This window comes from Phyllobates terribilis, unplaced genomic scaffold (assembly GCF_046119375.1).
Source record: "Phyllobates terribilis strain yellow unplaced genomic scaffold, ASM4611937v1 Scaffold_3__8_contigs__length_932513732, whole genome shotgun sequence".
NCBI lineage: Eukaryota > Metazoa > Chordata > Amphibia > Anura > Dendrobatidae > Phyllobates > Phyllobates terribilis.
The window spans coordinates 238,996,360-239,009,089 of record NW_027362763.1 but is presented as its reverse complement, the minus strand read 5'-3'; the positions used below and the strand labels follow the sequence as shown (position 1 = coordinate 239,009,089).

At 41.3% G+C, this 12,730-nt stretch overlaps 1 protein-coding gene across 1 annotated transcript in view; it reads right to left on the bottom strand.

Annotated features, from left to right (window-relative positions):
• The window catches only part of SLC9A9 (solute carrier family 9 member A9), a 1,175,306-nt gene that overhangs the window by 781,955 nt on the left and 380,621 nt on the right, over window positions 1-12,730 (bottom strand). The window contains exon 8 of the mRNA XM_073674666.1: window positions 9,997-10,102. Coding sequence (XP_073530767.1) covers window positions 9,997-10,102 — 106 coding nt within the window. The remainder of the gene's footprint in view (window positions 1-9,996; window positions 10,103-12,730) is intronic.

The window sequence follows — 12,730 nt, the reverse complement described above, 5'->3', positions numbered from 1 at the left end:
TGCACGCCCCAATAGGCAGGATTGGACTGCCCTAAACATACAACTTTGTTTTTGATGAAAAGGACATTGTGGAGAAATCTGGGAACACTAAACACAGAAAAGAATAATTAAAGAAATGTTGTTGCCCTTCCTACTTCTTCGTTTTGAGCATTTCCTGCATAATCCTGAATAATCCTGAAACAGTCAGGGCCTGATTCGTTAAAGCTTTCACGCCAGAATTTGGAGAATTTTGCAACTTTTGGAAGGTTGTACCAGCTCATCCTAAATGGATGGGGCTGGTGCAGGACAGGGGAATGACACCATCCTCGTATAATTCATGATGAGCTGCAGCGTTCCCTATGCCAGAAATCTCGCTCCGGTCCCTGATCGGAGTAATATTTCTGGCACAGTGCAGGAAGGTGCACCTTTTCATATATCACGAGTGTCTGACTCCAGCATAACCCCTACCCCCATCAAGACCAGCATGAACAACTCCAACTTTGATGAATCAGGCCCTCATTCTTAGAATCTTAATGAATCCGGCCCTTATGATTCATCGACCTTGATGGATTGGGTAGAAATTCTTCAGACATAGGGGTTAATCTCTTGCTGTCAGTGGCAGTCACAGCTGATGACCACATTGCCCTGCCCACATTAGGAGGGGCATAAAGTGATATTTTGCCTACTGCAGGTAGGGCACAGTAGGGAGGCTTGTGCTGCAAATGGTCTTCTTAGGCTATGTTCACACGTTGCGTTTTTGCAGAGATTTTTTTATGCAAATCTTCAGCTGCGTTTTAGAGTACCAGCAAAGGCTATGAGATTTCTGGAATCTAATGCGCACAGCTTGTTTCTTTTTTCCCTGTCCGTTTTGTCAAAGAGCGGCGTTTTTGCAAAATGCAGCATGTCAATTCTTTCAGAGTTTTTGCATCATTTTTCACCCCTTGAAAGCAATGGTTAGTGCAAAAATGACACAAAAACACAAGTATCAGGTTTTGCTGAGCTTTTGGTGCCAAAACATGATGTTGAATCAGGTTATTTTTTTATGCACTAAACTTTATCAGCATGCACAAGAGATAAATGTCCCTGACAAAAACACAGTAAAAACGCAGCAAAAACTCATCAAAACCTGCTTTTTTAATGCCAACAGAGCAGGTTTTCCCTGCAGAAAAAAACGCTGCAAAACACAACGTATGAACATAGACTTACAGTCACACTTCGGACAATGAGGAGGAGGGCATGGATGAGCTTCTGAGAAACAGCATATGTCTTTGTATAATTCTATTTTAATAGTAATATGTGATGCAATTAGAGCAAAAGAAAAAAAAAAGAGAAGAATGTTGGGATGTTTTATAATAGTTTTTTATATCGTCTATGTTTAGTGTTCCTTTTAGTATATTTTATGTAGTACAGCAGATATGAGCTTTGTGTAATTATTGCATTTGGATGGATATATTGCTAAAAATTCATTTCATTTTATGAAATTCAGAAAAAGTAAAAGATTGGTTGAAAGAAAAGATAAAGCATGTGTATGTGTAATATTACATAAACTATCAAAATATGGGACCCATGTAAGTTGCGTAGGAACTGGTATTTTTGACAACAATACGACCCTCAAAGCCTGGACAATAATAAAAAAGAATCTTTTTGTGATGATGACAAACAGAAAAAAAAACAGGATTGCAGGTATTATTGCTTTGAGACTATAGAAGATAATACGTTTTTGGAATCAATCTTCCAGTTTTCAATGCCTGAGATTACAGAACTGATGCAGGTCACCTTGTAGCATTTATCTATCAACTTCCCAATGTATCTTGTGAATCTTTCTCTTCTAGATTGTCACTGGTAGAATGTAGCTTTAAAAACATGAAGCCAGCACTGCTGGTAGTATTGTTATTTATTACGGATTTGAACAAAAATACATGAGAAGAACTGCTCTACAGGTGGGTGGACAGAGATACTTTGTATCAAGTCTACAATCAGGTATAATATTTAAAACACTAACTATTAGCGTGAATAACAGTGAATATCTTGTGAGAGGGGTGGGTTATATTAGGCCTCAATTGAACAGTTATGAGGAGTTTCATCAGAGCTTTTTTTGCCAAATTTCTGGAGAAAAAAAAGCTTTGAGAAGTCGCAATTTTTTTTGTGCAGCACAAGGTTTTGCAAAAAAGTTCCAACTTTTGGCATTTTCACAGGATGGGGCATGGGAGCCCTGCCTGAGCAGAGGCATTCGCTACGACATAAATCTTACTCCAGAAGGGACTGTAGTAAGATTTGTGATGAGGCTCACATAGTAGTGAACCCCACTCTATGTGACCCCTGATTCATTACGATGCAATGACCTCTTAATGAATCAGGAGCATCTTCACCAACACGCCCCCTTATCAAGAACATAGAGAAAATCGCCAGACTTGATGAATCAGGCCCTTAGTTCTTAAGGAAACCAATCATCAGATTCATGCTCCCCGAAACACAGGCAGCAGGAACCAGACACTGGTTGTAGCATTTCACAGTAAACATACTTTCCCAGGTGGGAACTATGTCTTGACTGATTAATCAGATCCTTCTCCCTGCCCTACTCTTGTAGATTGACCGATCTCTCGCTCTATGTGTGTGCATAGGAAGAGATCTGTTACGGTGGTAACTCGCATGCGTTCCCGCCGCCGTGCTATTCACTGCATTTGCAGTGAGTCCATTCAGCACTTCCAACTCTGTGCATATCCCTGACGTCTCCACATGGCTATAGGGGGGCATGGAAAGATCCAGCAGGAATTTAACCCTGCTGTGTCTTCTATAGTTTGGATTCCCCAGCCAAACACCATCCAGCAGGTGCTATATTAGGCAGAGCCATCCTCCACACCTTTGCCTGAGCATAGGGTCCTGGTTCCTGTCAGTCTCACGAATCAGTCCGGTGTTATTTCGTCTCATCTCACCTGTTACCAACCCGGTTCATTTATCTATTCTGTTTAACCTGTCAGCTCCTGACCTTGCCTTAGTATTCTGAAGCCCGTGATGCCTGCCCTGACCCCAGACCATCTGATTATGCTTCGGTCTCACCCCTCCTGTACCTCGTATACCTGCTCTGACCCGCGGGTCAGCTGCTGCAGTCCTGGGCACTGCCCTGGAGTGGTTCCTGGTGTCTACCGGTGGCCCAGCCTATCCTCACCATCAAAGGCTCTAGTGAATACCCGGTAGACACTTAGACATGCCCCTCCAGGGTATGCTCGGCCTGTGGTGCAGTTGGCCACACCCATCAGCATTACAAGATCTATAAATTATTGAGAGTGAAGCATTCGACTAGTTAGTCAAGAAACATAGGGGCCGATTCACCAAGTGTTTCCGAAAAATTTTTGGTGTAAAAATGTTAGCGTTATACTAACTTGTACAAAAATTTTCTGACTTTTACCATTTTCACACTAGTCCTGGCCACCTTTGTCAAAGTAGAATGGGTGGGAAGGTTGCATGGTGGCAACTGCCCGCTGAATTCATAAAAAGTTATAGAACTTTAGAGGCATAACTTAGCATGCCTGGCGAAGAGCTTGGAGGCGCACTCCACTGGGAAGATTAAGTAGTGCATGTTTCTTAATGAATTTTTGATGGAGGGTAGTAGTAGTAGTCTGCGCTGCTATGCTGGATTCAAGAAATTAGGGATTAGGTCATGCGGTTTATTCTCAAAGTTGAACCAACTTCTTCATCAGGAGAACAACAATGGGTAACATCCGGATTTCTTGCATCTAGCACAGCAGTGCAGACTACTACGCCTATCATCCACCAATTGTTCTACATGGCGAGATTTCCCAGCCTGAGGGTACTGCAGCAGCTGTCACACCTTGACTCTGTTAAAACTCCCAAAAGATGAGCAATTCCTATACCTCTCACCTAGACCAATTTCTCCACCAGATAAGACCCTATTGCGCTCAGTGTCTCAAACTCTTTCCTATTAATGAATTTGGCGCACCTCAATTAAGACTCACGTGTGTTATGCCAATCTTTAGGAATTGGCCCCATAGTTCCCAGTTGGATTTTCAAAGTAATTACTCTGAAACGCTGCAACATTTCAGAGTAGAGAATATCTGGATGAAATAACACAGCCAGTGCCTGATTCATGCAGCACGTGATTTGGGCAGCATCAATCTGATGAGAGGTTCCTTTAAAGTTGATGGACTGAAAACAGGAAAAAAAGATATGAGCAACATTGACAAGGGCCAAATTGGTCAATGCACCTCCAAAACTGCAGGTCTGTGTTGTTACTTGTTTGCAGTTGTTAGTACCTAGCAAAAGTGATCCAATGAAGCCCAACAGTGAGCCTGCAGTAGGATCGCTAGCAACCAAATGCTCATTGATGCACAAGCAGAGCAAGGGCCTACCTGTCTGGTCCGATTCACCAGAAGAACTACTGCCGCAATAGCACAAATTGCTAAAAGATCGTAGTATATTGGGCAGAGGGTCAGTGCTGACCCCTGTCAACTCCTCAAAGTGCCTACAATTGACTGATGCAGTAATTGCATGGTAGAAATAGAAGAAGGTGGTCTGGTCTGATGAATCACGCTTTCCGTTTAACTTGCGTTGATAACTTTGTGTGCTTCACTTAGCTGAGGAAGACATGGCACCAAGATACACTATGGCAAGAATAAAATCTGGATGAGATCGTGATATGCTCTGTATAATGTTCTGCACAATGGTCTTGGCATTAATATGGATGTTACTTTGACATGTACCAACTCCCAAAACATTGTTGAAAAGTACACCTCTTCATAGCAACAGTATTTCAAAATGGCAGTGGCTTCTTACAGCTTGATAATGTCCCCAATCACACAGCAATGCACACTGCCAGATTGTCAGGTTCCTCAAACCATTCCTGAACAAAGAGTCCAAGGTTTTCACTTCCCCAGATCAGAATCCAAATCGAGCATTGTGGGATGTGCTGGAAAATCCAGTCCAAGTAACGGACAAGCCACCTTACAATGTGCAGAACTTAAAGAGATCCTGTAACCAAGTGAAAAGTAGCCAGATTTCACGCATACTTTGTTCCCACTGCTCCACTGAGTATTCTAGATTTTGTCTTTATTAAATCCACCTTATGGATCCAGAGATATTGGCCTTTTCGTTAAGTGCTAATGTTTATGGTGTTTACCAAGGGGGCGGTGCTCACAGAATTCTCGGGGGCGTGTCTATAGAGTGCTCTGTATTACCATATGAGCAAAATTTGCTTGGTAAAGACTATAAAGATTAGTACTGAATAAAAAGGCCCATATCTCAGCATTTGTATGATGGATTTAAAACAAAACACAACAAAAACACAGAATACTCAGGGGAGCAGCAGGTTTACAGTAAGAGGAAAAAATTGGTCACTTTTGACCTGGTGACAGCTCCTCTATAAATCATCTGATACTAGTTTAGTCTTGCATACCCCAGGACACCTTTAGAAATCTTGAGGAGTGGAAGCCTTGATGGATTAGAATAACATATTTTGGCAACATGGTAGGAACATATAGAATATTTGGCAGGTGGTTTTAATCGCTAAATGTCACATTTAGCTAAGGGTGGAGAAGGGGTGGCCATCATTTATGACACAAATAATATTTTTACACAGCTGTACTTGAGGTCGATCTTTTCTCTCACCATTTTTTAAAGCTATAAATACTGTACATGTAAAGGCAGCAACAGAAATTACTTTTAAGACAGATCATCGGGAATCTGTTCTTGATTTTAGTACAGTAACGACTGAGGGACAGTCGGTCACATACAAGAAGCCCATACAAAGACACATAAATATATATACAGTACAGACCAAAAGTTTGGACACACCTTCTCATTTAAAGATTTTTCTGTATTTTCTTGACTATGAAAATTGTACATTCACACTGAAGGCATCAAAACTATGAATTAACACATGTGGAATTATATAATTAACAAAAAAGTGAGAAACAACTGAAAATATGTCTTATATTCTAGGTTCTTCAAATTAGCCACCTTTTGCTTTGATGACTGCTTTGCACACTCTTGGCATTCTCTTGATGAGCTTCAAGAGGTAGTCACCGGAAATGGTCTTCCAACAATCTTGAAGGAGTTCCCAGAGATGCTTAGCACTTGTTGGCCCTTTTTCCTTCACTTTGCGGTCCAGCTCACCCCAAACCATCTCGATTGGGTTCAGGTCTGGTGACAGTGGAGGCCAGGTCATCTGGCGCAGCACCCCATCACTCTCCTTCTTGGTCAAATAGCCCTTACACAGCCTGGAGATGCGTTTGGGGTCATTGTCCTGTTGAAAAATAAATGATGGTGCAACTAAACGCAAACCGGATGGAATAGCATGCCGCTGCTGTATGCTGTGGTAGCCATGCTGGTTCAGTATGCCTTCAATTTTGAATAAATCCCCAACAGTGTCACCAGCAAAGCACCCCCACACCATCACACCTCCTCCTCCATGCTTCACGGTGGGAACCAGGCATGTAGAGTCCATCCGTTCATGTAGAGTCCATCCGTTCACCTTTTCTGCGTCGCACAAAGACATGGGGGTTGGAATCAAAGATCTCAAATTTGGACTCATCAGACCAAAGCACAGATTTCCACTGGTCTAATGTCCATTCCTTGGGTTCTTTAGCCCAAGCCAGTCACTTCTGCTTGTTGCCTGTCCTTAGCAGTGGTTTCCTAGCAGCTATTTTACCATGAAGGCCTGCTGCACAAAGTCTCCTCTTAACAGTTGTTGTAGAGATGTGTCTGCTACTAGAACTCTGTGTGGCATTGACCTGGTCTCCAATCTGAGCTGCTGTTAACCTGCGATTTCTGAGGCTGGTGACTCGGATAAACTTATCCTCAGAAGCAGAGGTGACTCTTGGTCTTCCTTTCCTGGAGCGGTCCTCATGTGAGCCAGTTTCTTTGTAGCGCTTGATGGTTTTTGCAACTGCACTTGGGGACACTTTCAAAGTTTTCCCAATTTTTCGCACTGACTGACCTTCATTTCTTAAAGTAATGATGGCCACTCGTTTTTCTTTACTTAGCTGCTTTTTTCTTGCCATAATACAAATTCTAACAGTCTATTCAGTAGGACTATCAGCTGTGTATCCACCAGACTTCTGCACAACACAACTGACTGTCCCAACCCTATTTTTAAGGCAAGAAATCCCACTTATTAAACCTGACAGGGTGAAAACCATTTCCGGTGACTACCTCTTGAAGCTCATCAAGAGAATGCCAAGAGTGTGCAAAGCAGTCATCAAAGCAAAAGGTGGCTACTTTGAAGAACCTAGAATATAAGACATATTTTCAGTTGTTTCACACTTTTTCGTTAAGTATATAATTCCACAAGTGTTAATTCATAGTTTTGATGCCTTCAGTGTGAATGTACAATTTTCATAGTCATGAAAATACAGAAAAATCTTTAAATGAGAAGGTGTGTCCAAACTTTTGGTCTGTACTGTATATATATACACACAGTCATACACCTCAACTTCTGGAGAAATCAGGGAAAGCATTTGTCCATACTAATGTCATGACTTCCACTACTAATACAGCGGAGACCATTGTGACTTTACATTTTTTCAATAGACCCAAATATAAACTGGCTGGCTAAATTGACTTTAAAAGATTGTCCATATATTTTGATTGCAAGAATAGGTCTGAAGACTTGAACTATTCTTTGCATTAAAAAAACAGAAACTTTAATTGAGACCCCAAAAAGATGTCTAAATGCAAACAACCTTCCTATGGTTGAAATGAGCATTGATGCTTTAACCTCACCCTGGAGAACCAGCGCTAACTCTTCAATGGTCTCTACCAGGACCTAAAGTGATGACGCCCCGACATAGTAACGTAGGTTGAATAAAGACCTAGGTCCATCCAGTTCAACCTTCTTCCCCCAATTGTACTCCCTACACCAACACTACACTAACTTACTAACTAACTGGGACTAGGCCTCACAAATGTATTATTACCATTTTTATTATTGCTGCTCTATTACTATTACAAATGAACCAGTTTATAATTTTTTTAATTAGTTTTATATTTTGTATTACTCTTATTATTCTAATAATGGTATTACAAAAATCCCTATACCTAAATCTGTTGATCCTGAAGGCAAAAACCCCAGGACACATTCAGACAATTTGCATCACGGGGAAAAATTCCTTTTTGACCCCGAGAAAAGGCGATCAGTCCTAGAACCCTGGATCAAACCTAATTATGATACTAGTTATGTAATTACTATTATCGTATTAAATGTACTACTATAGGTGTAATATTTTGTCTAATTTAACTGTAGCCCACAATGTTATGTGTACTTAGGAAATCGTCCAGCCCTTTTTTGAAAGCTGTTATGGTATCTGCCATTACTACCTCTTGTGGTCGGCATTCCACAGTCTGACTGCTGTGACTGTAAAGAACCCTTTCCTGTTTAGGTGCCGGAATCGCCTTTCTTCCACCTGTAATGAGTGCCCCCTGGTCCTAAGTATGGTCTTTGGAAGGAATAAATCATGTGCTAGTCCTTTGTACTGACTCAACACATACATGTAAATGAGATCTCCTCTGAGGCATCTTTTTTCTCAGCTAAACAAGCTCAACTTTTTCAACCTTTCATCATATGAGAGGCCTTCCATCCCTTGTAATAATCTAGTTGCCCACCTTTGTACTGACTCTAATTTCTGAATATCCTTTTTAAAATGTGGAGCCCAAAATTGGATCCCATATTCTAGATGTGGCCTCACCAGTGATTTATAAAGGGGCTACAGTACATTGAGATCACAGGATTTTATTTCTCTTTTTATACATCCTAAAATCTTGCTTGCTTTTGTGGCTGCTGCCTGACATTGAGCACTGCTGCTCAGCTTACTTGTAACCAGAATACCCAAGTCCTTCTCCTGTCCTGTAGTCCCGAGTATACTCCCATTTAATGTATATGCAGCAATAGGATTACTCTGTCCTAGGTACATTACTCTACATTTATCTACATTAAACCTCATCTGCCAAATGTTTGCCCATTCAGCCATCTTATCCAGATCGCTCTGCAATATCAAAATGTCAAGATCAGATTTTAATATCCTACATAGTTTGGTGTCGTCAGCAAAAACTGACACTATACTCTCAATCCCATCCCCAAGGTCATTAATAAAGAGGTTAAAAAGAATCGGTCCTAGCACAGATCCCTGCAGCCCCCACTGCTGACTATGTCCCATTTAGAGAATGTACCATTTATGACTCTTTGTTTCCTATCATTTAGCCAATTCCTTACCCATCTGCATACAGTTCCCCCCAAGTCCTTGCTTCTGTAGCTTCAGTATAAGGCTGCTATGTGGTACAGTATCAATTGCTTTTGCAAAGTCCAGATAAATCACATCAGCCACATTATCAACATCCAGATTTGCACTTACCTCCTCATAGAAACCTCACATATTGGTTAGACATAACCTATTTTCATGAATTCATGCTGATTATCATTTATTATATTATTCTCTGTGATATAACTCTGCAGGTCATCTCTTATGATGCCCTCAAAAACTTTGCACACTACTGATGTCAGACTTACCAGATGGTAGTTACCTGGATCCACCTTCTTACCTTTCTTAAATATCACATAGTGGCTATCCTCCAATCCTGTGGCACTACCCCTGTTACAAGAGAGCCTAAGAATATGATATACAGCGGTTTATCTATAACTGAGTTCAATTCCCTCAGTATCCGTGGATGAATACCATCTGGGCCAGGGGATTTGTCAATGTTTAATTTGCTCAGATGCAGGCGTACTTCTTTTTGTGTTAAACTAGTTATATCAGGTGGTGAACGACTCACCTGTCCCTGTAGCAGATCATTGTCCTCACCAGTTAGGTGTCTGGTGCTTAGGATGTCATTAATTCCAGTCCTATGGAAGACCATTAGAACAGCAGTACTGGAGCAGTGGAGGATTCCAGTGTCACAAACTATTCATTCTTTTATACGGATCTCTTAACTGTTCACTTTGCAAACGTTTCTAACATAGTGGAAAAATCCAATAATCCACATAATAAAATTTGCCATTGAGAAACTTACCTGTCAGTCCTGCTGCCTCTGCAGATAGGAAGGCACTCCATGATAATAGGAAAAATAGTCCTGTCTCCAACATTGGGAATTCACACAGCTTTGTGAATTTTGTCAAGTGATCAAAATGGATTAAGGAAAACAATTCTTTACAATAGTAATAAGTGAGAAAAGTCTATTTTAATAAGCCCATAAGGGACTGGGATACACATGAAATACTCTATCATTTGTCTTGTTTTGTTTATATAGTCAATTACTCATAAATATCATCATTGCTTCTATTACTGTTCAAGTACTTCTATTTATTTGAACACAATGCATTGTCTTTTGGAGAGAAAAAGAGTGCATTAAAGGTTATGCTCAACTTTGCAAATATTTTATTTTATGGTACAACGCGCATCCAAAGTGAAAAAATATGAGCAGACATATGTGTCCCTATGATTGTGGAATACAAACAAACTCCTATTAGTCTAGTCCATACATGTCAAACTCTGGCACATGGGCCAAATTTGGCCCGCAAGGTGATCTTATTTGGCCCGCGACACCAGAACCACCACCCCTATGTGGGGCCCATTATTATGTATGAAGGACAATGCGGTGCCCATAATACTGTATGGAAAACTATGTGGGGCCCATTATTCTGTATGGAGGACTTTGTGGGGCTCATTATATTGCATGGAGGACTATGTGGGGCCCATTATTCTGTATGGAGGACTATGTGGGGGCCATTATACTGTATGGAGGACTATGTGGGGCCATTATTCTGTATGGAGGACAATGTGGGGCCCATTATACTGTGTGGAGGAGTATGTGGGGCCCATTATACTATATGGAGTATGTGGGGCCCATTATTCTCTATGGAGGACTATGTGGGGCCATTATTCTGTATTGAAGACTATGTGGGGCCATTATTCTGTATTGAGGACTATGTGGAGCCATTATTCTGTATGGAGAACTATGTGGGGCCCATTATTCTGTATGGAGGACTATGTGGGGCCCATTATACTGTATAATGGTTGGCCCGCGACTTTGTCCAAGTTTGTCATTTTGGCCCTCTTTGTGTTTGAGTTTGACATTCCTGGTCTAGTTATACTATTACATTCCCTTACATCTTGCATTTATTACTTATTTCCCAAAAGTTGAGAAAAAAAGATTGATGGAAGCAAGAGTGGAACTCAGCCCTCTTCCCTCCCATTTTGGCAATCATGTTGTTAAAATTACAACCAGATGACAGAGATAAAAATAAATATTCTTGACATACAGTGGGGAAAAAAAGTATTTAGTCAGCCACCAATTGTGCAAGTTTCCTACTTAAAAAGATGAGAGAGACCTGTAATTGACATCATAGGTAGACCTCAACTATGAGAAACCAAATGAGAAAACAAATCCTGAAAATCACATTGTCTGATTTTGAAAGAAATTTTTTTCAAATTTTGGTGGAAAATAAGTATTTGGTCAATTACAAACAAGCAAGATTTCTGGATCTCACAGACCTGTAACTTCTTCTTTAAGAGGCTCCTCTGTCCTCCACTCATTACCTGTAGTATTGGCACCTGTTTGAACTTGTTATCAGTATAAAAGACACCTGTCCACAACCTCAAACAGTCACACTCCAAACTCCACTTTGGTGAAGAACAAAGAGCTGTCGAAGGACACCAGAAACAAAATTGTAGCCCTGCACCAGGCTGGGAAGACTGAATCTGCAATAGGCAAGCAGCTTGGTGTGAAGAAATCAACTGTGGGAGTAATAATTAGAAAATGGAAGACATATAAGACCACTGGTAATCTCCCTCGATCTGGGGCTCCACACAAGATCTCACCCCATGGGGTCAAAATGATCTCAAGAACGGTGAGAAAAAATCTCAGGACCACAGAGGGGGACCTAGTGAATGGTGTGCAGAGAGCTGGGACCAACGTTACACAGGCTACCATCAGTAACACACTATGCCGCCAGGGACTCAGATCCTGCAGTACCAGACGTGTCCCTCTGCTTAAGCTATTACATGTCCGGGCTCGTCTGAAGTTTGCTAGAGAGCATTTGGATGATCCAAAAGAGTATTGGGAGAATGTCATATGGTCAGATGAAACCAAAGTTGAACTGTTTGGTAGAAACACAACTCGTCGTGTTTGGAGGAGAAAGAATGCTGAGTTGCATCCAAGAACACCATATACCTACTGTGAAGCATGGGGGTGGCAACATCATGCTTTGGGGCTGTTTCTCTGCCAAGGGACCAGAAAGACTGATCCGTGTACATGAAAGAATGAATGGGGCCATGTATTGTGAGATTTTGAGTGCAAACCTCCTTCCATCAACAAGGGCATTGAAGATGAAACGTGGCTGGGTCTTTCAGAATGACAATGATCCCAAGCACACCGCCAGGGCAACGAAGGAGTGGCTTCGCAAGAGGCATTTCAAGGTCCTAGAGTGGCCTAGCCAGTCTCCAGATCTAACCCTATAGAAAACCTTTGGAGGGAGTAGAAACTCCGTGTTGCCCAGCGGCAGCCCCAAAACATCACTGCTCTAGAGGAGATCTGTATGGGGGAATGGGTCAACATGCCAGCAACAGTGTGTGCCAACCTTGTGAAGACTTACAGAAAATGTTTGACCTGTGTCATTGCCAACAAAGGATATATAACAAAGTATTGAGATGAACTTTTGTAATTGACCAAATACTTATTTTCCACTAAAATTTGAAAAAAATTTCTTTCCAAATCAGACAATGTGATTTTCAGGATTTGTTTTCTC